The following is a 26,111-nucleotide window of genomic DNA, read 5'->3' on the forward strand; positions in this document are numbered from 1 at the left end:
CCAGCAGCAAAGCACATCATGAGCTCATACATGAAGTTTTATTTGCTGAAGATTCACAATAAGATGCATTAGGACATTCAGCAGGGTCCCTTCTTAGATGAGCACAAGAATTCAGTGGGGTTGTTAGTTGATGCACTAGTGCATGGCTTCACACTAAAACTAGAAAGTCCAACAATACCAATAATGTTTCTTTTTGAGAACATCACAAACTACAGCTGTATATGATATTAATGTTAACCTAGTTTGTTCTTGATAGTAAGTGATCTAATGTCATTGGACTTTTTTTCTTGTCATGGAAAGTATTCAGGTGTGAAGCAAACGTTTGTTAGGAAAAGAAACTGCTGGCTGTTGAAATAGTTAACAGTACATTCTAGATAGGAAGGTAGAAATAAAGTCTTATATGAAAAGATGTATGATTAATTACCATTTTTTTTACTCAGCATCTTTTCTTGTAATCATAAAGTAGATCTAAAAATCTTTGTGTTTGGATACTTTGCCAAGGAATGGAAAGGAAATAAAATATTTTTCAGATAAATTTCACATACCTTAAGGTTAATAAGGTAATGATCCGTTTACTATTTTTAAATATTATTTTTGGTAATCCAAGAAGCTACTGTAATACAGTTTTTAGTGATTCAGTAAGGTTGAAATGTATCTATTAAACCATATGGGAATGATCAATGTGAATCAGTCTGTCTGCACTTTCATTCTTGTCTAAGTAACTTAAGTATTAATACAGCAAGTTACTTACATAGGAAAAAATGAATTTGGATGCTGACGTGCCTTTTTTTTACCCCCTGTTTTTTTAATCATCTGTAAGTATGGGGTTTGTGAGGAGAGAGATAACATGGCATGAGAGGTACAGGTCCTCCAGAAATGATAAACCACAGAGGGTGATATTTAATATTAACAGCAATAAGTATTACAGCAGTGGTCATTACAGAAAATGGTAATCCTTCAAAAAACCTAAAACCCAAGCCAAAGAAAACCTGTGAACAGCCTCCTGCCACCCAGAAAGAAACAAAATATAAATTCCACAAATAACATCCCCCTCCTCTGGTAGCATGAACAAGACAAACTTCTGTCTGTTTTTTAATTTAAGTCCTTCCACCCTTTTCGATCCCCCTCAAGGCTTCTGTGTTCTGTGGTCGATCCTGGGGAGCTGCTCCATCGACGGTTGCTGCTGTCGGTGGCAAACCTTTGAGCAAGAGGGCTGGCTGTAAGGCTGTGCTTCTCAAGCTGAGCCAGTGACCAGAGCAGCAGTCTCCTTAATTTTCTGTTCTATTGTTGATCCTCCATGAGCGAAAACTACAAGACACTCTGAAAACTATCTATTCTTTGCTCTTCATCACTGCCACTTACCTCTCTTCTACTGTTTTCATGCCCTTTTTCCAGCTTATGCCAACCTAAAGGGTAATAAGCAGAACTCTTTATTGCAGAGTCTAACAGACATGCTCTAAGAAATTATTTTCAGTGTTTACATATATCTTTTAGTTCACAGTAAAGACATGCAGAAATATTTTCTCATTTTCAATAGCAAATAGGAGCTACAAGAAAAGAGTATATATTCCCTTGTTCTATTTTGTCTTTTGATTGAGGAAGACAAAAGAAGTAAAGGGGTATACATACTGTAAGAATGATTCCCCACCCTTTTTTAATCTTTAATTAATTATAATGAAATCCATGTACAAGTTGCAGAAAACATTTGATATATCCTTTTTATTATACATGCCGTGTTTCATATTCTGTAGTGGCTTTAATTCTCAACTAGAGTAGACATATGGAAAACCAGAAAAAACGTTGACTGTTACAAAGTTTTGTTTGAGCTTTTTAAACTGAGTGATTAGCAGAAATAATGACCCTGTCAGCCTTAATCACATTAAAATGTGGTTAACATCATTTAATTTTTTCCACTTAATATGCGAAAATTTCCAGTAGATTTGCAGTGAAGGCCATTGAAATTCCATTAGAACAAGAATAAAAATTTCAGGCATCATTTATTCAGAGAGGGAATAAAGGTCTCGTCTGAAAACTGCTGAATCTTTCTATTAGGGAAACTATGAATCATTGCATTGAGAGTACCTTTAGCTTCTATAGTACTGATTCTGGGTTGCTTCTGAATGAATGGGATGCATTTATAGAGTGGTGCTTTTCTGAAAATTGCAACATACAAAGTTTTTAACAAATTCAGTAAGAGCTTTCTCCATAAAGGATTATTATGTAATATGTTATAACTGCTGTAGTGCTGGAGAAATACTTCTGGTTTAGGCATCTCATCACAGTGAAGTTCCATACTTTGCATTATTTTTGTTTCTGATTGATTCATAATGTATAGTTGGGCTTTCTTTGTGGTAAATAGCAAAACTGAAGACATGCATGACCAGAACTAGAATATTAAATCATATAAAGTCTTTTGTACTCTTGGCGTTTGTTGTTGCACGCTCCACAGGTTTGTATCAGAAGTACAGCATGCAGTAACTAGATGAATGCACAACAGAAACTATCAACTACATATTTTTCTGAGAGAAACTTTTCTTCCCAGAAAAGATACAATATTGGTTAGTGTTACCATGTTTCAGTTTGCTCTGTTTAGATTTCCATTTTTTGTTCTTTGCCTGTGCAAAGAGATTTTGTCTGATAAGTGGAGGCACTAGAAGTACAACTGTATGCTCTGTGCTTTTCTAGATTCTACTGAAAGACTTGTATTGAATATTTCTTTATAACAGATATTACTGTATATATCTGATAAGATATATCTTTATTGTGTCTCTACTACTTAAGTAACTATATAATGGATTGGGTTTTTGTTTGGTTGGTTTTGTTTATTAAATTGGTATTTTGTTCCTGAGCCTAGTTCATTTCAGCCTATTAGTATACATTGGATTTGTGCAGAACACAAATTTTAAAATGTTAATATTTGTATGATTTATTTTCTAAAAAACATATAAGAAAGTGCAGTGGTAGACGTTTAATGTAGTGCCAAATACTGTGAGATACACAGTAGCTAAGGAATTTTTCTTTGAAATAGCTATTGCTAAATTTAAGAATTGACCAGGCCTAACAGGAATTAGGAAGTGCCTCTGATGTACCTCTGTATGTTAAGGCACGAAGGAAACGGAGCAGGAAGTGGGTCCCTGACCAGGACCAGAACTGGTAACCCTGCAAATGAGATAAAAGGAAGTAGGAGTGTGGCAGTGACCCCAGCTAGGGTAGGAGGGAGGACTCAGTTTTGTTGATTGCATTTGGAAACATCTTGCTAAAGAGCTGTTGTACCAAGATGGAAAGCTTTGAAGACTGGAGGATAACACTGGGAAAAGAAAGCACAGTGAGCAACAGAACTGTTGGATGGGAAAGTGGACATATTTTGGTAAGAAGGGATCAGAAGAGACTGTACTCACTAGATTTTATTCCTTACAAAGCATGGCATGAAATTCAGAGGTACTATGTGCTTTTGTTTCTGTGTTCTTAGTAGTGTCTGTGACATCTTACGGTAGAATAGCCTCTAGTCTGTTGAGGGGCAAGTACTCACTGTAGCTCCATTAACTCAAAGATAGGTTTGTGTAATGAGTATGTAATGAGTACATTCAGTTTAGAATTTAATGTGTTTATTGGTTGCTTTTTTACAAATTGGAAATCATGTGCAGCTGTATTAAGTGTCTTAATGTTGTAATAGGAAACACTTTGAAGTTCGAAAATGTTCCAACAAAGGTTGCCAGTGCATTTCAGAATCAGTGTCCTGCCCCAAAGGGTTGTCTGTTTATGGGTGTTCCTTTGCTTTACAGCCAACCTTGTCTTGCTGAATGCAAAGAACAAACTTACTCTTGAGGGTGCAGTAGGGTCGGGTAGGATAGGAGACTCATGATGATGGGATTCACTTTCTCTGGAGCAAAACTTGACAGTGATGTGGAACTTGAGAAGGATAAGGGGTGGCTTTTTAAAGGCATTTTACATGCCTGGAGAATTGCTGATGGAGGACTGGATTTTACTTCTGTCTCTTTTAGATCTCTGTTTGTGATGCCAAGTAGGAAAATGTCATTTTAAATATTTACACATTTTAAAGTTAATATTCTTAATTTTCTTCATTTAACCAATTAGGATAAAGAAGTCCAGTGTTCTCATTAGTGCTATTTTAAAAATTGTACCTTGCCCAAATTTTGATATGACTCAGTGCCAACTATGACACAAGTAATGCAGCCACCTCTTCTGCCTCACCTGTGCTCTCCTCATGAGTGGTACTGGTAACTATATATGGTATAATGGGCTACTTTTGACTTTAATTACATTTTATTTTGGAAGAACAGAACTCATGAAGTCTAGTTGTCCAAGAGTTTGAGTCTTGTTTCCTTACAACAGTGATCCCTAATTTATACTCCTTCTTTAAAAAGCAGTGACATGAGGCACTGAACAGCAGGTAGCATCGTGTTCTGTGGCTTGGGAGGACTTTTTACATAGTGATCAGTCTGACAGCCCTATTGCTGCTGGTCAGCTGGCTAACACTAGCCGAGTCGAGTATGTGGTGGTTGAGTTCTTTGTGCCTTCTCCCCAGTGGAGGTATTGGTTTTTACGTATGAAATTGAGACCTTTGTCCCCCTTTTGCATTTCTGCATAGCCTTTAAGTACTTCTGAATTCACAAAGTGTAGTGCTTCCATGTAACTATACGGTAATCCCTAAATTACTGTAATCCCTCCTCTGCATTCAGCACAGAACCAGTTATTGTTGGTAACTACACAGTATAATGACTTTCATAAATTAATTAAGGTGGTAGGGGTTTTTTGGTTGTTTTTGGTTTTAGGTTTTTTTTTTTTAACAGTAGCTGATTGTTTTGCACTTTGTACTGGGAGACTGCTCACAGAACCTTGCTGCTGCCTAGGGTTGAAAATGTTCAGCTAATTTCCAGTCTCTTTTTCCATGACTGGCTTATTTCATTGGTGGTTCGGGCAGCTTTGTCCTGTAGACTAAATAGTATCTTATCTAATTGGTGTTTACTTCCAGTACTTATTTAAAGCTGGCATTAATAATTTTTTTTTTCTCTCTGTCATATACATGAGGTTCCCATTCCTCTGATAATCTTAGACCTGTTCTGAATTTAGCTGATCACAACTGCATGTAGTACTCCACGTGCTTTCATGAATACCTTATGTGCAGATGTAAAGCATCCTGTTAAACAAAGGGAAGCATTTCCAGTAGGATCTGTAGATTACATTTACCTTTTTTCTGTTGCATTGTGATGGCTTAGAGTTGCTCTGAAGAACACTAACCCCTCATGATCCCCCTTCTGTCCCTTCCAATTGATGATGATAACTTTCCTTGAGGAAAATGTCTCCTGCTTCTGTGCTGAACATAAACTTTGCATGCAACTAATGTTTGTATCAAGGTCATTAATGTATTTAAACAAGATCAGTCCTAAGTTTGATCCTTGTGAAGCTTGATTAGGGATAGCCTAAAACACCAATTTGTTCTCTTGGTAACATATCCAGTGCATTACTTGGTCCACGGTCTGTACAAATCCACTTTCCCCTCTTCTCCAGTTGAATGAGTAATTTCACACACAGCACACTATCAAATATTTTATAGATGTATTTTCTCCTGCATAGAAAATCATATGTCATATCAATGAGAGAATAAATTTATCAGGACATGGTTTATTTTTTCCTTTAAACCAAATTATTTGGGTTTACCCAAGGTTATTTTCTGTCATCATTTCTTCTTTCATGGTGTCATTGCTCAACCAAACTAAGACTGAAATTACATTGTATATGTTGGTTAAGTGACTCTTTGGTGGAGAAATGGATAGACTATCATGTCTCAGAATAACTGCCCACTTTGATATTTTAGTATTTTTCCTTTGGCTAGGTTTGCTTTTAACCATTTATTACTTACTAGGGCCTGTTGAGCAGGTCTTCTACAAACTTAGATTCTATGCTACTTCTAAAACAGAAGAAAACATTTGAGCATTAAAATAGGAACGGTGCTTTTCACTGGTTACTGAAACATTTCTCACAGTTTATGTCCTAGAAGAGTATGTAGGTGGTTGCCTCAAGCAAATAAACAGTGTTTCTAATGATAAGAAAATATCTGGATGCAAGTTGAATGATTTCACAATGTCACTAATGCTTTGGATGTATGTATTATTTTAGTCTTCAACTGCATAATTGGGTGAAGTGTTTTCAACTGTTTTGGATAGAAAGGATGAATATACAGAAAGTAGAAATTATTTTATAGAGGCTGTTAGAAGTCTAGATTTTTTTTTTTACTTGGGAAATGATTGATGTTTTAAATTTTTAATGACTGTGCATTTATGTCATAGTTTTTTCCCTTTCAGTGTAACTGTAGATCACATTCCTTATAGTATATCCCATGCATATTTGAACTACTTTTAAAAAGTGAAATGATGTGATGTTTAGCTACAGAGAAATGTCAAAAACAATGCATTTATATGATATGAAAGATTTGCAAGCGCAAGCTAGCAATTGATAGCAATATTATAATTAGCTCTTTATACAGCCTGTTTTTTATTCATGAACATTTTCATTTATGTTGACAACTATCATGTATGCCACCACACATGGAGCCTTTTCTTTACTCAAGAGACTGAACATGAAATAGTATGTTTTTGGGCTAATGTTCTGACTTTCTATTGAAAAATGGTTTCTGGGCCAAGTCATAAAAATAAAAGTAGCTTGCTTTTTAGGTTTGGCTTTTTGATCCTATTGTTAATGCTAGTGTTTGTAAGGGTAAAGCCTACCATTGTGCTGTAACTTCAAGGTGGAACTTCTTTTTATTCAAATTATTTTTATATTGTTGAAATTGCTAGGGGTATTGAATGCTTTCTAATTCCATAACTCATATGAAAATGAAGATAGGTTAACTCATATGAAAATGAAGATAGGTTAACTAATAGTTTTCTAATAAATCAAATTTTAGTTTTGTGCTTGCAAATAAAAATGTTTTAGGCACACCCACCCACAGAACAGGAGTATTTATTTCTGACAGAAATTTACTTTGTCATTCCATTTTCAGCCTTAAAAATCTGTGTCTAACAGATCCTTTAGTCTGTCAGATAAATGGGGCGTGACACTGATCCAGATACTTATTCCTGCTTCTGAAAAAATCAAAGTTAGTGTTCCCCTAGGACAAGTATGTTTTAGTAGATTATTCAGACATTGTTAATTTTTTTTTTCATTTCACCATAGTTTAGACAGGTAAACAGACTGTGTCTGTGAACATTTTTGTGACAGCTTTTTAAATTAGTGAAGTGCATTTCATACAAGGCATCTCTGCACACTGAGAAAATCCCAAACTCATTTAGCGTTTTACTTGGACACGGACATGTTCCTATGACAGTATAGTATATGCTGTTGTATTTATTAGACAGTATTTTGGGGAAATATATTAGCAGGAGGTGAGGCTGAGGCGCACCACATAATTTTATGTGTCTTAGGCACTTAAGGTGAGGGTTAGTTTCTAAAGTAGCCTGTGGAAAGGGGAGAGGGAAGATGCTTTAAGAAGAAAGTGAGAAATGGAGCCTTAATTTAAGTACTTTGAATTGCCCTCAGAAAAGCCTCCTGCTTCATTAACTAAATAGGGAGCAGAGTGAGATTAGGTATCTAAATCAGGTGTCTGAAATAAAGCCTTGTATTCTTTGAGTTGCTGTAGTTTGAATATTAACCATTCAACTCAACTCTTTTGTTGTTATACCAAGAGCCTAGATGATGTTCTTTGTCTGGATAAATACCAGGTAATTTCTCATTTATTGAGTAGCATATTCCAGCCTAGTGGCAAGTTCGATCTTTTTTCACCAAAAATCCCACAACTTAGTTCAGTGTACACCAGCTTCTATGATTCTTTTTACTAGTCTTGTTAAAATTGTTTCTTAAAACATAGAATTGTAAAATTGTAGTATTGTGTCATCACAAAATGTTAGTAGTTGGTAATGGCCCAAGGGGGCAGAAGGAATAAGCAGGGTTTATTACTTTAATTCAAATATTCTTATTGTGGTAAATTTGACTCTTGCAATTTTAATACTTACATAATTTTTAGCATGTGAATTCTGTGGTCTAGAGAGGCTCTGCAATTAAGATCACACAGGCTAATTCTGGAGAAGTGAGGAAGACGTTTCCCTCTATTATTTGTGAGAAGGAGAGGATATTTCAGTAAGAGAACTAGAGGGGAATATTCTTATCCAGTTTATTTAGGTTTCATTAAATTGCTGTGTGCCATCAGCACAAGCCAAAACTAACAATGTTGTAGTCTGCATTTGTGTTACTCATTGCAGAATTTTTAATTAATGCTAGTGAAATGCATTCCCAATTGGTCTTTATAGTGTCTTATTTCAAGTATTGCTTGTATATATTTATTTCATTACATGGAAGTTTTATATAGATAGTTTTGTTTGTCTGGGAGTATGGCTTTGTATTTTGCTTGCTTGCACGCAGTGCATAAAAGAATTAAAGAATATAAATTTAAAATGGTGTTGTCCATCATGTATTTCATGTAAAGTTTATCTTGTTAAGGCATCACCTGTTTTGTTTTTTTAATCAAATATTCTATTTATAAATGGCTTGTAATTTTTTGAGTTTATATATTTGAGACTTTGCTATAACTGTTGGTATGAATTGTCCTACTTTGTACAGGACACTTAAGAATACAGTTTTCTATGTGACATAAAGAAGTCCTTTCAAGAGACAAAAGTTGTGAAAGTATCAGGCCACGGGATGAATATGGAATAGGAGTTCTTTCTACTAATTTGTAGCAGTATCTGTCATCATTTTGCACATAAGTCTTGTGACTGAGATTTGCCTCTTCTTGCTATAATTTATGAATGATCATTTGTTAAATTATATTGTTATAGTTTTCGAGAAAACCTTTCTAAACTATGCATTTTGTAAATGATAGCAGAAGGAACAACAAGATGTGACTTCAAAAGGCATCTTTCCAGTCCAAGGTACACGTGCTGCAAGTAGAGCCTGTTCTGCCCATAACTAGGAAATGTAATGTGCACCATTTGTTGCAGTTTGTATTGTTATGCAGGTTCATCAGTAGTTCAGTCTTGACTGTGCTTGATCCTTGCTGACAACAACAGCTAGCTGTCTCTTTAGTTAAGACAGAATCTATGTTTGCAATTGGCAGACCAAGGAGAACTAGGGACTCTAAGCCTGTCACATACCAGCAAGGTGGTACAGTGGCAGTGTAGTAGCATTTTCCTTACTGTTTAAATCATAATTAATTTTGATCACTTTAGTGAGGATCATAATTTGGATAGAGATATTACTGCAGTCCTGAAAATTAGATCAGAAACTAATGTTTTAAAAGTGGATTTTAAGATCTATATTCTTCCTGAATGATGCTTCTTACAAATGTTTAATATAGGGTTACCTTGACTGCCCTTTTGTTAGATGGAATTATATAAGCTGTATAATGCAGTGGAAAAAGCTTTTCTTACTGGGAGCTCTATATATATAGATCAGCAGAAAAAATTCATTCTGGATTATTTTACCTCTTTGTCTTTCTACCATCTTGATATTTTTTAATTCAAACTGTTTGTAGGTCATGAACTTTATTTTTCTGTTACGCATGCTTTATTTCTCCTAGTTATAAAAATATTTTGTCCATTAAGTACTGCCTGTCCTTGATTTACAGGTAATATTATATTCTCTGGTATTATTTCTTTCACAGTTCCCACATCTAACAAACTGAAAAAGTTTCATGTCAGTTAAGCCAAATCTTTATGTGAAATACATTCAAAAACTAGTCAGTAGTATAAAGGTTTAAGTGACAGGTTGTGTCCTTACGTGTTTTTAGCATACCATTAAACAGACAGTGTCTCTAGGTAGTTTTCTACACCAGGTAAAATGAGAACTGTATATTAATAACATCTCATGTTAGACAGTTCGTTAACAGAATTATATCTTGAGGGCATGAAGTGCTTTGATATGAATTTTCAGAATGTTGCCTTGATTTTTTTTCTTCCCGTCAACTAATACTTTCTGCCTGAAAGAATCCATTTGTAAGTGATCTCATATGGGATAATTTTACTCAGGAGTCATGCCATTTATTAGCATTCTCCAATAACAAACAACAAAATTTCTGATTGAACTTGGCTCCATGGCATCACTCTTTTTTTGGGGGGGTCGGCCAATTTAGACACCCTGTCCTTAACAGGCTTCACCTGTTCCTACACCACCCTTCAGTTATATTGGCACAGACAGTTGAATAGGGTGTGTGGGAAAGTGAACTGGTCCATCTTAAAAGACAAGGGCAGGAGAGGGGAGATATGAAAGAATTAAATTCTCCCTCCCAAACCTGCTTTTCTGCTGGGTTATTTTTGTTGGTGAACAGTTTGAGTATGCAGGGAGTGCTGGTAGGGTCCCTGCTCTGCGTGCAGCTGGTAGCAGAAAATCAAGAGTAACATCTGGATGGATAAGGAATGGGATGAGAAGCTCATGTCCACATTATGAAAATGTTTCTTTAGAATCTGGGATACAACATGAACTAAAATAGGTGCAATACTAGTCACCCCATCTAACAAATGATTTTGCAGAATTATAGGGGATTTAAGATAATGGCCATAATAGAGATCAAGGCCCTGGAAGAACTTGCTTTGACGCACATGAGGCAGAGAACCTGGGATTACTTACATTTCAAAGGAGAATGTTAAGGAAAGTTATAAACCCATCTATAATAAATGTCAAATGACAGTGTTGATCAGGAACTTCTATGTTTTGTTTTTTTTTTTATACAGTATGAGTTGAAATTACAATGAAGTTAAAAAATGTGGAATCCAAATCTAGTAGAATGAAATACTTTATATATATCCATTTTGTCATAAGGTTCCTGAGATCATGGGGTGTGTTACAAGTCCCCAAAAATGTTGTAGTAAAAATGTTAAAGACTATTCCACAGCATGTTTCAAGGCTCAAGTCAGTCTGTGTTGGGAGATATGACATCTGACGTGTGAGACGGGTTCTCCACATTGGTCTCGTAAAGTCCGTCTGAATGCAGTGACTACTGGGGGGGATATTGACAGGTATCAAAGAACTTAAAGTGTTCAGGATAAATGCAGTGCTGTGTCCCTGAAGCTCTTTTCCTGAGGGGCTGAGAGGACACTCCTGGCCAGGGAGCAGCCCAGTAGTACGGTGAGTATGTGGAGGCAGTGTGTTTGTTCTCAACCATTACTAGAAAGTGGGGGCTGGGAAAGGGCTTTTGAAATCAAAGGATTACTGTGTTCCATCTGGCCAGCTGGGAACAGGGAATAAAAATATAAATTCCTAAGTGTCACTGATGATTTGAAATGTGGTTGCCAAGGTCTGTAACAGGTACTCCCAAACCTCCTGTAGATTTGTGATTTTCGTAAAAAGGAAACTATCATGGTGAGGAAGAAGGTACCTTTTTGTTCCTTAATGTTTTCCTGTTTAGTCATCTTTTCTCATTGTGTAGTGCAAGAAGAAAGGGATACCCTAAGAGAGGCAGGTAGCAATAAAGAGTTACAGCATGGTACTCTGATACAGCAGAGTGAGTACCGTGTCACTTTTACCATTCCATTCTTTGTTATTTATAGAAATTTGGCACAAAAGCTTACTGAACCTGTGCATGTTTCTGATTTATGTATGAGTGCATACACATATTCACCTATACATATGTACAGCACTGAGAACAGTGGGGCCTGATCTTTGTGGATTCTGTGCATGCTCACAGAATAGAAGGGAAGGACATCACCTAGCAGCTGTGTCATGCAATACGGATGCTTAGGTAGATTAGATTTTCCTCTCCCATCCCACCAAATCATCTAAACCTAGTGGTCCTCACAGTTTTCAGACCTGGCAAAAAAAAAAAATTGTTGCCCAATTCATCATCATATTGATAATTTGTGGATAATGAATGAGGCTTCAAAAGACAAAAGAAAGCCACAGAGGGAAGAAGAAACAAGATATTTTAAAGTCAATGTATTTTCCTTTGGTTTCAAGAAAAATGTTGGAACACTTCAACATTTTAATTCTCTTAAGGCAATCCAGTAGTCTTCATGAATTCATGTTGTCTGTTTATGACTTGTCTAAATTGTCATGTGACTAATATTTTGTTTGTGATAAATTTAATGGTCTTGCATGTAGTAAAAAAATATACTTTACTACATATTGGGATTTTTATTAAGCCTTTTAAAGGTTTCGATGCCTTACAACATTCTCATAAACAAGATAGGAAATATTTGAACAAGATGGGAACTACTGGAAGTTGAGTGTGCAAGACTGGTTGGAAGATAATACATAGAGCATAGTTATCAGTGATACACTTTCCAAACAAAATAATATCTCATTATGAGTGCTGCAGAAGTGGCTGCTGGTTGAATACTGTTAGGTATTTCCATTAATGAGCTGGATTGTGAGCATTCTTGTTAAATTTGTAGATGACCCCCAAACTAGGAGATGTCCATGTGTGTATAGAACAAAATGATAATTTAGGAGCATATCAAGAAATAGAAAAAATCATTAGGAAAAAAGCAGCTACGGTGCAATTCCTGAGAAAGATTTTATGCAGGAATAATCAACTATGCAAACATAGTATTAAGAATAGCTAGCCAAGCAGGGTCACACAGTAAGTTATAAACTGAGCATGAGATAGTGTTGCAGTGCTGTCACAAAAAAGCAAATGCTAGACTGGGTTTAATAAACAGGAGAATCGCCTGAAAAGTTGAGTTAATCCTCTAGTATTTTTAGTGCTTGTAAGACATTATTATTGAGAGCTCTGAGGAGTGCATTAGGTAATGTATGCTTCCAGAAACTTTTAGACCAATTGGAGTGATTCCAGAAAAAAGGTTCAAAGTTAGAAGTAGTATGTGGTTTACAAGGAAAGCTCAAAATAAAAAAGACCTCAAGTTTTAAGAAAAAATAGGGAGTGTGTATTCTCAGTTCATAGCCTACGGGCTCAGTTTAACTAATGCATTTAAATTGAAATAAAGGTGGCTTAGGCTACACATATGGAAAACTTTTGCAAGCACTAAACAGACTGAGTTTGGAAGGTTTTAAAAATCAGAATTGCTCAGAACTGCCAGCAAGAAGAGCCTGTTGGAATTTCTAGGTCTTCTTGTTCTCACTCCTATCTGTGAATCTTTTTTTGAGTCTTTTGTATATTTTGATAATTTAGTTTGATCTTACCTACATTTGTTTCTTTCCTTCTTGTGCTGCCTGATGTTTTCTTTTTCCTTGCCATGCTCTTCTGTTTCTGTCATTTTCCACTCAGTTCAGGTACAGAACAGAAAAACAATTGTTTCTCTTCCATGAGTTAGATGGGGGTTTTTTTGGTCTTGCTTGTACAAAAGCATGCTGTCACAAATCACCTTTCTTCTCAGGGGTCAGTTTTTCAGATCATCTTGTCTTGCAGGTGTCCACCGAGCTTAAGCTTTCTCTGCAGCTTCTCTCTTCCATCACTACTTCAGATTTCTATCTGAACTCTGTCTCTGTTCCCAGCTGGATCTCTCATGTGAAATTCTCTCAAATATTGATTTGTAGTTAATGTACATTCTGCAACTTTTGTGCCTTTTTATTTTGGTTAGCTGCAGGTTTTGGTTTCTTCTGCCTCAGCAAGCATCACCATTTTAAAGCAAAGACATCCTCTTCTGTACAACTCCCCTTTGTGGTGTTCTTTGCTTATTGGCCTTCTCAATGAGTGCCATAATTTTTAAACCTTTCTCCAAAGTCTTCTGCATTCTGATTTACTATCAGGAGTTAACTCTGGCAGTTGTCTTGATCCTTCTGCTCTTGAAGTCGCTGGCACCTTTTGTTTAGTAGATATGCTGATATGCTTCTGATACTCCTTACCAAATAACAGTAACAGTGTTAGGTGGAAGGGAGCATCTGAATTCCTCTTTGCTGTTTTTCCTTGTCAGGATTTTGAGTGCTGCCTTCACTTGCAAGCTGATAAAATCTGTTTTTGCACTTGCCTTGGTTTTGTTCTTGTGTCAGATTTTTAGGCAGTTGTACATATGATTTTCTTTTTGCCGTCACAGAATGAATGGATGTCTTGCTGTCTCTTGGGTCTGTATTTTCTTTTCAGAAAGGATATTTTGTCCATTTTGTGGCGAATAGAATCAGATTTCAAATCAGGAACCCTCAGTAGTTGCTGTTGGCACACTCCTCCTCTCTGCATGGGAGGGAAGAACCAAGCCACCTCAGGAGGGAAAGGCTGTTGGATGTCAGAGTTCTCTTGCTATTATTATTGAGTAGTACTAGAATAAGCTTTCTTTTTTCTGATTTTTGTTGTATAATCAGAATTTAGTTGTAACTCCACTAATAATGACATTTTTAGAAACTTAGTTGGGACAGAGGGTATTTTAAATTGCTTTTCATGTGTACACTGTTTTCACGGTTTTCAGTTTACTTTGTGAAGAAGGGTTTTCATCTCGAGTAGTTACTTGTTTCTTAAAGTAGTTTCAGCTGTTAATCATGGTCGTTGGTGCTGCCAGTTCTACGGTTGGGCAGTTTTGTTTGGTTTTTTCTTTTTTACTTTTCATTTTTTAGTGTGTGGTGTTTTTGTCTAAAGTGTCAAAAGTCTTTTCTCTAAGCCTAAAATCCAATACCCTTCATCATTCATTTTCAAGTATAGCATGAAATAATGGAGAGATACTCCAGGATTTACTTATCTTAACAAAGGCCCAAATAAGTGTACTAATGCTGTCCTTTTACAGACATACATCATTTCCTTGGAAAAATTATGTGCTCAAGTAAAACAGACTTTGACATTAATTGTTACCATTTGTTAAGACCATTTTGTTCTGTTTAGCACACTTAGTTATCCCTAATAGGAAAGCAAATTTGCACTATTCTTTTATTGATTATTAGTCAAGCCTTTCGCTTTGGGGAAAATGTAATTTTGAAATATATCAATATTTATATTTGAGTGTTTACATTTTTTGTTTTATTTATTTTTATCACCTTTAAGGGAATTCCCTGGTACTTTTTGGTAATTCCTGTGACATTGAAAGTCACAAAAGTGAAAGACTCTGGCATAGAATCTGTCTGTACAGAGTGGGATGCAGTACCTTATTCTTTTAGTGAGGCTGTAGCAGGTCTGATGTCAGTCACTTCAGAGACCTTTAGACCTCAGTGCTCATTTATTGCTAAAATGTACCAGCTCTGCTCCTGCATTATGAAGATCATCTGTCAACACTTTGAGATATTCTCCTTTGTTATTAAGCTTGTGATGCTCTACACTGTCAGGTTTTTTGCCAATTATAGTTAAGGTACAATGGTGTATTCACTGGATCAAAGTCTCACACTGGCGGTAGAGGAATGATTTGTAAGTCTTTATTCATCTGAATCGTACAATAGAATACCTGAGGAATGCAAATAATCCCTCTAAGGACTCAATAGAAAAGCTGTTAAAATGACAGTCTAAGACTATTATTATTCTGAATTGGTGTTTTAGCCAAAGTAATTATTTCTTATCTTGTTGTTCCACAATAGTTCTTAGTTTATTAGTTATGATGACCATATTTACCAAACAGAATTTGAATCCAATTTTTGACATTACTTTCATGCTCATTTCACTTTTTCAAGTTTGCATGTTTCATTCTGTCTCTCACTTAGCACATTATTGAATTAGTCTAGAGACGAATGTTAGATACTTCCTTAAAGAAATCTCTAAAGGATGTATGCACAAATGTTGAAGTACACTTATGAATATTAGATTCATTTTGAGATATATTTTCTGTATAAAGTTGGCATTTATAAGCTCAGAACTTTGATAACCAGTTTGTTAGCCAAAATAAATTAGTTAACTACAAATGTTGGTTTTAGAAGTGCTGTTAAATGTTACATTCAGAAACGCACCTTAAGTGTGATTTTCAATTCAGATGTTTCTGAAAGCAGTAGTGCTTAAATATCAGTCCTGGATACCAGACTATATTTTCATTGGGTAACTGGAGGAAAAAAAGATTAGTATAATGAGGATTGAAAAACACTGATGGGTATTTACATAAGTAAATGATAGAAGACCAGCCTTATATAACAAACGTGTGAAAACTGTTGAGTGAACTTCTATATTCTTTGTCCCATCTAAAACCCTACTCAGTGGGCCATGCACTTAATCTCATAATAGCTCTGATCCCCTGCTATTTTCTTTGACAAATGTGTGTTGATGAACTTGTGGTTCAGTTCATTTTTTTCTGAAGTGACATTTGCATTGATTATTTAAAGGTTTGCAGGCCACAGTTGCAAAGCACTTTAGTATAATAGCAGTTAAAACCTTAGTCTAAATCTTGCAGATTAGCAGGACTAAGAAAAAGAACTCAGCAAGCATAAAGCCCTGTGCTGTATCGTGGGTGCTTCAGGTCTGAAACATCTCTGGCACCCAAAGCACCGTTTTGTAATTTGGTTATTTGTGTACAGGAAGTATTCCCATGCCTTCTGTGTTTGCTTACTGAGCATACAGAGTTGTCATTCTTACTGTTCACATCTGTTCAGAAATAGTGCCCTGTTAATAACAGGGAACTCTTTACAGGTAGTTTATAAATGTCTCCCTTAAATTTAAAATAAATAGTACTTGAAGTCATGAATGTGTTGCCTGCGTTTAGAGGTTTTTTAAATATCAGCTATTGCTGTGAAGTTTTCACTGAATCATAGAATATTCTGAGTTGGAAAGGACCCACAAGGATTATTGAGTCCAACTCCTGGCCCTGCACAGGACATCCCAAGGATCACACCTTGAGAGTGCTTGAGAGTATCATCCAAATGTTTCTTGAACTCTGTCAGGCCTGGTGCTGTGACCACTTCCCTGGGGAGCCTATTCCAGTGCCCAGCCACCCTCTGGGTGAAGAAACTTTTTCTAATATCCAACCTAATCCTCCTCTCACTCAGCTTCAGACCCTGTCACTGGTCACCACAGAGAAGAGATCAGTGCCTGCCCCTCCTCATCCCCTCACAAGGAAATTGTAACTGCAGTGAGGTCTCCCCTTAGTCTCCTCTTCTCCAGGCTGAACAGACCAAGTGACCTCAGCCACTCCTCATATGGCTTCCCCTCAAGGCCCTTCATCACCTTTGTTGTCCTCCTTTGGATGCTTTCTAATAACTTAATATCTTTCCTATACTGTGATGCCCAAAACTGCCACAATATTCAGGTGAGGCTGCCCCAGTGCAGACCAGAGCGGGACAATCCCTCCCTCAACCGGCTGGTGATGCTGGGCCTGATGCCCCTCAGGACATGGTTGGCCCTCCTGGCTGCCAGGAGGCTGCCAGTTTTGCTTAACTCTAATAGGATATTGAACATTGAAAAACTACCAACTGTAGCTCTAAATTTGTTGTTTCATTCAACTTAAAAAAAAGATGAACACCAAACGACTATGGATGTTACCAGTTACTGAAGATGAAGAGAAACAGGAAATTTTATTGTTTATTTAAAAATAATCATAGTGTAATATCCAGAAGCTTTGTCCTGGGTCAACAGTAGAAAGAAGGGAAAAACTAGTAGAAACACAGCCCTGTATTCATCAGCTGCGGCATATTCCAAGATCAATAGCCAGAAAAAGCAGGGTGTGACTTGCTATATAGGAGTTTATGGTGTTCTTTTCTATCTGTTAATATCAACTGCCCCAGCTACTGAGATACCTTTTTATTTTATTAAAAAGAAAAAAAAAAACCTCAGGAAAAACTGAAGGCCTTCAGTTTTACCATATTTGATAAATATCACTCTTGGAAGTACATTTTTCTCTCAGAAAGTTTTATTCATACATTTCAGATTGCAAGTATTTAACCTCTACCAAACACCTAGTTATTGTCCCAAATTATGCCTATTTCTGATAGATTAAATGCCAAACAGAAACCAAGAAACAGTGAAATGTTAATGGAGTACACCTGAAGCAATTGCTGCCTGTTAATGCCTTGACCTTGGAAAGCAATACACAAAAAGATGGCATCATAAATCCGTGCAATTCTTATGAATATGTATGTGCTACTTGATAATAATGAATGTGGTACAGCCATGCATGCACTACAAGATAATGTTGTGCCCTTTGTTGTCTACAGGTTGATAAAAATTAAAGAGTGGGTGGACAAGCACGACCCGGGTGCTTTGGTCATTCCTTTTAGTGGGGCCTTGGAACTCAAGTTGCAAGATATGAGTGCTGAGGAGAAACAGAAGTATCTGGAAGAGAACATGACACAAAGGTTAATTAGCATTCATTTTCCCTACACTTTATTATCAACTATTTCCTTGCAGTAATTTAATTGCTTGCGCTGATAGAATAATAAATGACAGAGTAATTACCATTATAAAGAGAGAATCTTCTCCTTTCTTTACCATGAGACAGAGTGAAAAGATTTATTTTAAATTAAGTTTTTAACTGTCATCTGTCATCTCTGTACAGTGTTTTAATTATAACATAGGTATTAGTTATGTATATTTTTGAGAAGGAATGATCACCAAAACTGTTTCGTCATCCATGGGGAATGAGGATGGTGGAGAAAATTTTGCCATAATTTTCTGAAGAACTGTAATAAATTGTTTCAATATTGAATTTCAGTCAAACAGATATGCTTTCATGACCTGGAGTCCTGAAAATTGCATGAGACCAAAAGTGCTGCCTGATAGAGTGATTTAAATTTATCCCATGTTTCTGTAGTCTGCCAAATAAACAAATCAAAATACTATATTTATGATTCTGCAGTAAAAAAGTGGTTCTTCTGAAGAGAGTTCAAAGTAAAAGGCTACTGCAATTATTGCTATGCTTAAAAAGTAGACCTGGTATTTTCAAAATATGTGATATCTTTCCACGTAAATTGATTACTTGGCGCATTTAGCTGTTTTATGTGTATATGCTGAATGAATTGGATTCTTTCTTTTTTTTCTTCTTTTTTTCAGTGCTTTAGCAAAGATCATTAAGGCTGGATATGCAGCACTCCAACTAGAATACTTTTTCACTGCAGGCCCAGATGAAGTGCGTGCATGGACCATCAGGGTAAGATTCATACTTATTCATCAGCTATATCCAGTTCCACACTATTGAATTCAGATTGATATCACTGACTTTGAAGTTTGTCATGGTGGCGGTTAGCTAGTCATTACAGATGAGGTTTTTGTCCAGGATAACTTTAATTATTTGTGAGCTGCTGAACAGTGAAAGTGGAGCTGCATTGATTGAGGCAGGTAACAATTGATTCTGCCTATTACATAGTCTGAATTTCTTCATCCTGTAGAATCTGTCTACCCTCCTCCTGTGGTCAGAGATAAGACGTACCAGTATTGTGCTTGCTTAATCTGTGTGACTGGGTTTGTCTGCAGTGAAATTGATGTTGCTTTTCATTTTGTATTCACTAAGTTTGTTTGGGTTGCGGATGGTTCATTCCTCCTTTGCTTTGCTCGGATTACATTTTCAGCAATAAAAGCAATATAACGTCATTATATTCCTCATGGATACACAGTTGGGCTCAAAAACCTAAAATCAGTATACAGTAATTCAGGTCTTTTACTGACTTTACTATTTAGACCTAGTTTATTTTGGTATTTTTATATGTTTATCTGGGAACTTATTTAATGCTGAAAATGATATTATGTATTTTAAATATTGATGTAGGATGATTATAGCCATAGAGATCAACTAATTTATTCCCAGAGGACAGTAAGAGCTGAGCTGTAGTGGTTTGCCTTTGAATGTAAATATGTTATAATATAAAGATCAATATTGAACAATATTTTGAAATGCATATAGTTACAAACTCTTAAAAATTACAGTAATGTCAACTTTTGGAGATGCAGCTCTGTCTTGTAGCTTTTGTTGTTTGCATCAGTGTATTTAGTGCTGTGCAATGAATTTCAGTGCTGTATTTAATTTCATTCAATGGAATTAATTTGTTTTCATTAATCAACATAATTTCCTGTAAATTTATATTTTTAATAGTACTGCTACAGATGTTTGTGTATGTGTTTTAGCACATTAAACTTATTTTCTTATAAGTGTGTTTATTTTTTTTAGTTTTCTCCTCTCATCTTCTTTTACATGATAACTGCTAGCTAAAGTCCCTGAAATAGCTACCAAAATAATATAAAAGCAGAAGTTTTGTTTTTCTGAGTCCTGCTGTAGTTTTTGAAAGCACATTGTGAAACTCCACTGTTTTCAGTAGGAGAAATGCTTGCTCTTTATTAGAAAATTTGAAAGCTGGTTTATCTTAAGACTGATTGTAAGTATCTTTGATTTAATGTGCAAAGATATTTAGTCAGGTAAGCATCAGTGAGTAGCCATATTAACCCAATACATCTTTTATTGTAAAAACTGTGCTTTACAGTGTCAGACTCCTTAGCACTTTAACATGCTTTATTAAGCAGCCTTTAGGTCACCATTATTTCTCAAATTTCTCTCCATGGTTGTATGTGCACAGAATGTATGTCCTTGTAATTTGAAGCATGCAGTTATAATGCATTCTTCTCTACTGCATAAACTTAAATTATCTTATAGTTGCCTGTGATTTTTTATTTTTTAGTGATTCAGATGTTGATGTTTTTGTAAGAATACTTAGTTTGTTCCAAATCAAACTTAATAAAATTATTCTGAAATAAAAATAAGGTAATGTATAAGGCTTGAGATCCATAAATCATTTCTCAGTGCAAATTTGGTTCGCCATGAATGTTATCAATTTAGTTGAAATTATCTGGATGTAAGTAAAAGTCCTGAGTAATTCAGATTTTAAAGTTGTTTAAAAATCTTTCAGTGTGGAAAACTAGAGATCGAAGTGAATCTCACAATAAAACACAATCAAAATCAATACTGCTGTTGATACCTATTAGGAAAAACAAAGCTGCTGCTCTTTAATATCGGTTGGTTTATCTGTGACGAAGGTGTCTGTCTGTGTGTCCCAGTATTGAGGATCACCCAGCTCTATGCCTGACATTTTAGCTGATACGAAACAAAGTTTCAGCAGATCTTGAAAGCATATAAAAAAAGGAGAAACCTCTTTCCTGCAATCAATCTTCTTAAATGCAATTAATTTTCTTCTGGTCTCTCCTTTGACAGAAAGGGACGAAGGCTCCTCAGGCAGCAGGGAAGATTCACACAGATTTTGAAAAGGGATTCATTATGGCTGAAGTAATGAAATATGAAGATTTTAAAGAAGGAGGTTCAGAGGCTGCTGTCAAGGTGAGCTCCCCATCCTTTTCTACTCCCTTCCTCCCTATGTGCCATTTTTCCATTTCAACTCTGTTTTTCCCTGAGAAGAAGTTCTTAATGCTAAGCAAATCTTCACAGTCACCTCTAGCAATAGACAAAAATCTATTTTCATCTTTTACTTGAGAAAGAGTTCAAATGCACCAGCTTACTGGACAGGAATGCAACTCTTTTAGTATCCAAGATACGACAGTGTATGGACTGAATATCAGCACAAGACCAAATGCTATACTAGTGTGTTAGGTTTTTTCTCTCTTTTTACATGTTACTGTTCGGAATTTAATAAGCTTTAAATTTAGCTTGTTTTTGGAAAATCAGATTTTCAAGATGAGAGAGCAGACTTTTTAATCACTTCTGAAAGGAAAATCAAGAAATGCAGAAAATCTGTTTCTTCTAATAGTGTGTCATCTTGTTTTGAGTTTGGAATAAAGATTTTTACAAATGTCAGATGCAAATGATTAAGAAAATATTATATTATAAAAATATACCCCTTTTTTCAGTATTAATGGGTTCCACTTCTAGGCTCTGCTAAGCATAATTAGGATCTTAAAATTTACCATTTCAGTGTTTAATTCAATTGGCCTTTGATGTCTTACTCAAAAATGCCATGCCTTACTTTGATCGTTCAGAGTGACAGTAATAGTGAGTCCACAAAATATGGTAGGTAAATTTTCCTGGCTACTGTCTGCTGAATAGACAGTGAAGATATTTAATGAAAAACTTTTTTTCTTGAGCTCACGGTTCTTTGTGGTTGCACTTGTATTGAGAAGAGTTTTATCTGCTTTCTCAACACTAGAGGGCAGAGACTGCTTGGGTGCCCAAACTTGTGCCCTTTTAGAGCTGACAAATTATATCTGATTTGAAGTTATTAAGTATGAAATTAACTTGTACATGGCAAATAAATGTTATAAGAGAAGCTGTTCTTCTCTGTGTTGCTAATGCATTATATCCACCTTCTTTAAGCAGAGAAACTTCCCTGTATTTCCTACACATTTGATTTCTCGTTTGGCATTTCTGACGTTTTCTTAAGATTTGTATTTTAGAAAATTGCAATTACAAAGCACATTAGTTTGATTTACTCAGTCTCAGTATTTGAAGGTTCCTACACACTATAATGTGTTAAAGAATTTAAAAGGTTCAGCTTTATTGTTTGCTATTTGATAGCTTGAAAGGTATGCAAAACTATGATTTCGAATTCAGCCTATTCTCAGTGGTATCACTAAGGAAGATCATACTGAGCAGCGGGACTTTAATAGGTTTGTTTGAACCCCAGGAAGTGAGGGGAAAAAAATCCCGTATAATTGGTTCGTTGAGACATGTGAACTGCTTTATGAAAAGGGAAGTAGAGTTGTAGCTGTAAAGTGAAACCACAGCTATAAATAAATCTAATATTCTGCAGTCAGAAACCACTTTACGTAACTGATTCAAATTTTACCAGCAACAGTTTTTGATGCTCGAATATGAATGTTTTCCCCGAGAAGCTGCATCAGTTAACACCTATTAAATTAATCAGTATTTTGCTTGTATATTTTTACTTGCTTTTCACAATGTGAGATTCTAAAAATCAAACTTCCATGCTCAAATTATATTTAATTATTAAATTTTTATTGTTACGAAGTATCTGTACAACAAGCATATTTGCATTTGTTACTTAGTTTTAAAATCAAGGTTAGAAAAAAACCTTGTTCTTAGAATAAAGTGTCATACTGCTCTGGTCTTTTCTAATTTGCATTTAATACAATGTTTCATGCCATACACAATACTAATTACTTTTATATTGATGGTAAATTTCAAAATTAAATTTAGGAGCTTTGAGGAGTCAACTGAAATAATAGTGGTAATGGGAGTTGCTTGCTTTGTATGTTATCAAGTTGATCGATTTTTAAGTTTGATTTTGTGTGTGTTTAACACCAGTACAGCATAACTAATTTAATGCCAGTGCTGTGAACTATACACTGAATAGCTCTGTGTGGGCTTTGTAGTCTACAGGGATATCACATTATTAGCAATCATATCTGCTTAGGCAAAGCTGGCTTCTACAGATGGCTGCTTTCAAGTGCAAATGAACTGGTTAGACGTGTCTTGTTTAATACATACTCAAGATTCACAAATGGGTATTGATTTTTTCAACCAGTGTTTCTGATAGCAATGGAAATGGATTAAATGGTCTCTAGAGAATTTAAAGGAACACTGTCACTTTTAATTAACTGTAAACTGGTAACAAAAATACATAAACTTACATTAGTGTGTCAAAATGTATTTAATTAAAGAAGTCTATGCCACTTTGACAGGATGCACTACTTTGCTAAAAAAATCTATGTTGTTAGTTTGTGGAGGTCAGTTTTTTTCTACAAATATTTGTGAGTAATAAATGCATTCAACTGTAAAATGTCTCTCTACCTGTGCCTGCAGCTTACACTTGCTGATGATTTTTTACAGCACTGTTTTATTAGTGTTTATGCCATCAATTAGTCTAATTACTCTTGACTTTGAGCATTATTAGAATCTTCAAAGGAAAGAACTTGAAAGGAAACCTTTTACAGTCTAAACAGGTTTCCAGGGGAAATATAAAAACATTTGCAAGGTACTACTTCTTGTTTATCGATAGTGTCATATGGGGTAAGGTCAATTACTATTTCACTATGTATTTATTGTTGAGGTTATCTAAGCTGCAGTTTTCCATATGCTGGCATCACTGGGGACAATGTTTAAATAAGGAATGGCAGCAAAAAGGTTGTCGAGCCTTTACATTTCTAGACAGCAATATGAGGAAATACATTTCCTTACAGAGCAGGTTTTGTGAAAGAAAGGTGTCTAAGTTAACTGTGTACCATTAATCTGATCTGTTCTACAGCAACTAAGGTCATTAGTTAACAGCTTTCCTGTAATGGGATCTTAGGATGCCACCACTGTGATAGTGTCATTGAGAATAATGGCACAGTGAGGTCTTGCATGGAAGCACTTTCTCCTGCAAGAGGAAACTTCAAAACAGGAATGGTTATTGAACTAAAGCAGAAGCTCTCAACTTTTCCATATTGTAGACACTTTTTAAGATAAATGCTTCAACAGACCACCTCCCGCCCAGCCTGTCAGTCCTAATGCCACAGCCTCTGTAGTACTAGGTTTAATTACAACGAGATAACGGTAGAAAAATATAAGAATAAATTCTAATGCAGAGAGTACTGATATTTAATACATTCCTTGCCTATTTTCTGCTCTCCTCAAGTACAGCATTTTCATAATGAATTTCCTTTTCATGTCTTTGGTCCTTATGCCTTCTCCTGTATCCTGATTTCACAGCCTATCTGCTCTTCTATCTGTCCTTCTGAAGCAAATTTCTTCTAAAGGAGGTTTCTGACAAAAAAACTGAGCCTGCATTTTGTGCTCCTCAGCCCTTCATTATCTGGGCACAAGCAGACAAGAGAGCCGCACTCGAAACACGAGGCATGTGCAGTTGAGACTTTTGCACCGTGTTCCCATCGTTAGTTTTGACAGTGCTCTCTCGTCCAGCCGCTCAGAAGTAGTTCAGGTATCAGTTCAGGTATCACAGGTAAAAGCTGTGCAGACTGTTGCTGATCACCCTTTCCAGCAACACTGTTTTATATTCCTGCCACCACTATTTGCCGTCTGCAGGTTTTTCAGATGAAGAAAAAGAAAGCGAGGGGAAAAAAATTGAGCTGTTTTAGTGTCCTTGATCTTAAGATTTGCCAGGCTTTGCAGAGTTTACCTCTATATAATGCAGATGCATTTTAAGCACTGCGGATCCAGTGGAGGTTAAATTACTTTTGTATATATTTTATATGTACATAAAACCAAGTGATGTCAAACTGAGGAGTATTGTTACTGTCAATCTCTGAAGCTGAAGTAGTACCATTTCTTTACCAAAATGTATTTAAATAATTGCCATTTGAAAAGACTGTAAAATGTCTAATGAAATAACCCATTTTCCTTTTGTCTGTTCCATTTACAGGCTGCTGGAAAATACAGACAACAAGGCAGAAATTACATTGTGGAGGATGGAGATATTATCTTCTTTAAATTTAATACACCTCAACAACCCAAGAAGAAATGAATATCAGATGTTGTTCATTCAGAAATAAACTGTGTTGCTTCAAAAAGCATATGAATTTTTATTTGGGATGGAATATCTGGAAACAAAAAGCATACAGTTTCTACCTAGGGAACCTCCCCTCCCCCCAGTGAAATTATTCTTGTTTGTTTTGAATTAAAATATGGCACCTCCAGCGAACATGCAAGTTCACTAAATGTGAACAGCTTTGCATTTCAAACGATTAAGACCCTACTCCAAATTGTAGGAGCTTTTCGGGAACCATATTACTCTCATGATACTTCATTAATCTCCATCATGTATGCCAAGCCTGACACGTTTGACAGTGAGGACAATGTGGCTTGCTCCTTTTTGAATCTACAGATAATGCATGTTTTACAGTACTCCAGATGTCTACACTCAATAAAACATTTGACAAAACCAGCCTTGGTGTGTTTGGGGATGTCTGTATTGACTGACTGTGGTGTGCTGAATGCGATACGGCACCTGGTGGATGCTGATTACAGAATTTTAAGACGTGTATGATACAGTAACTGGCAGTGTGGGGCAGCTGCAATTGTATCTTGAAAGTGAGTCTTTCATGGGAATCAGAAGATTAGGATGCCAGTGATTTGTCTCAAAAAAGTTAATGAATTTGTAGATGGACATTCACTGAAAGATGATAGTAAGTATAATAAGAATGGTGGCATCATAAATGATATTTACTGGAGAGAAGAAATACCTGTGGAAAAATCATGTTATCTATGAGACTGAGGATTTTTTGTTCAAATAATTTTGAAAGAGTGTTTCACTCTTGCCTTGAAATTAATAAATCATTGAGGCTGGAGCAGTGGTGCCTGATGTTGCATGTTGTCCTTCCAGGTCTGGTTTTCAGGTCAGCGGAGGGTGACACAGATAGT

The 26,111-nt window shown here is 35.9% G+C and overlaps 1 protein-coding gene across 2 annotated transcripts in view; it reads left to right on the top strand.

The window, feature by feature from the left end:
* Window positions 1–25,635, top strand: part of OLA1 (Obg like ATPase 1) — a 119,133-nt gene extending 93,498 nt beyond the window's left edge. For both annotated transcript variants that reach the window (XM_018071884.2, XM_018071883.2), the window contains exons 8-11: window positions 18,013–18,153; window positions 18,848–18,944; window positions 20,994–21,116; window positions 25,114–25,635. In XM_018071884.2, coding sequence (XP_017927373.1) covers window positions 18,013–18,153; window positions 18,848–18,944; window positions 20,994–21,116; window positions 25,114–25,215 — 463 coding nt within the window. In that variant the 3' untranslated portion in view covers window positions 25,216–25,635. The remainder of the gene's footprint in view (window positions 1–18,012; window positions 18,154–18,847; window positions 18,945–20,993; window positions 21,117–25,113) is intronic.
* The last annotated feature ends 476 nt before the right edge of the window (window positions 25,636–26,111 follow it).

Source organism: Manacus vitellinus, unplaced genomic scaffold (genome assembly GCF_001715985.3).
Source record: "Manacus vitellinus isolate BGI_N305 unplaced genomic scaffold, ASM171598v3 scaffold_20_pilon, whole genome shotgun sequence".
Taxonomy (NCBI): Eukaryota; Metazoa; Chordata; class Aves; order Passeriformes; family Pipridae; genus Manacus; species Manacus vitellinus.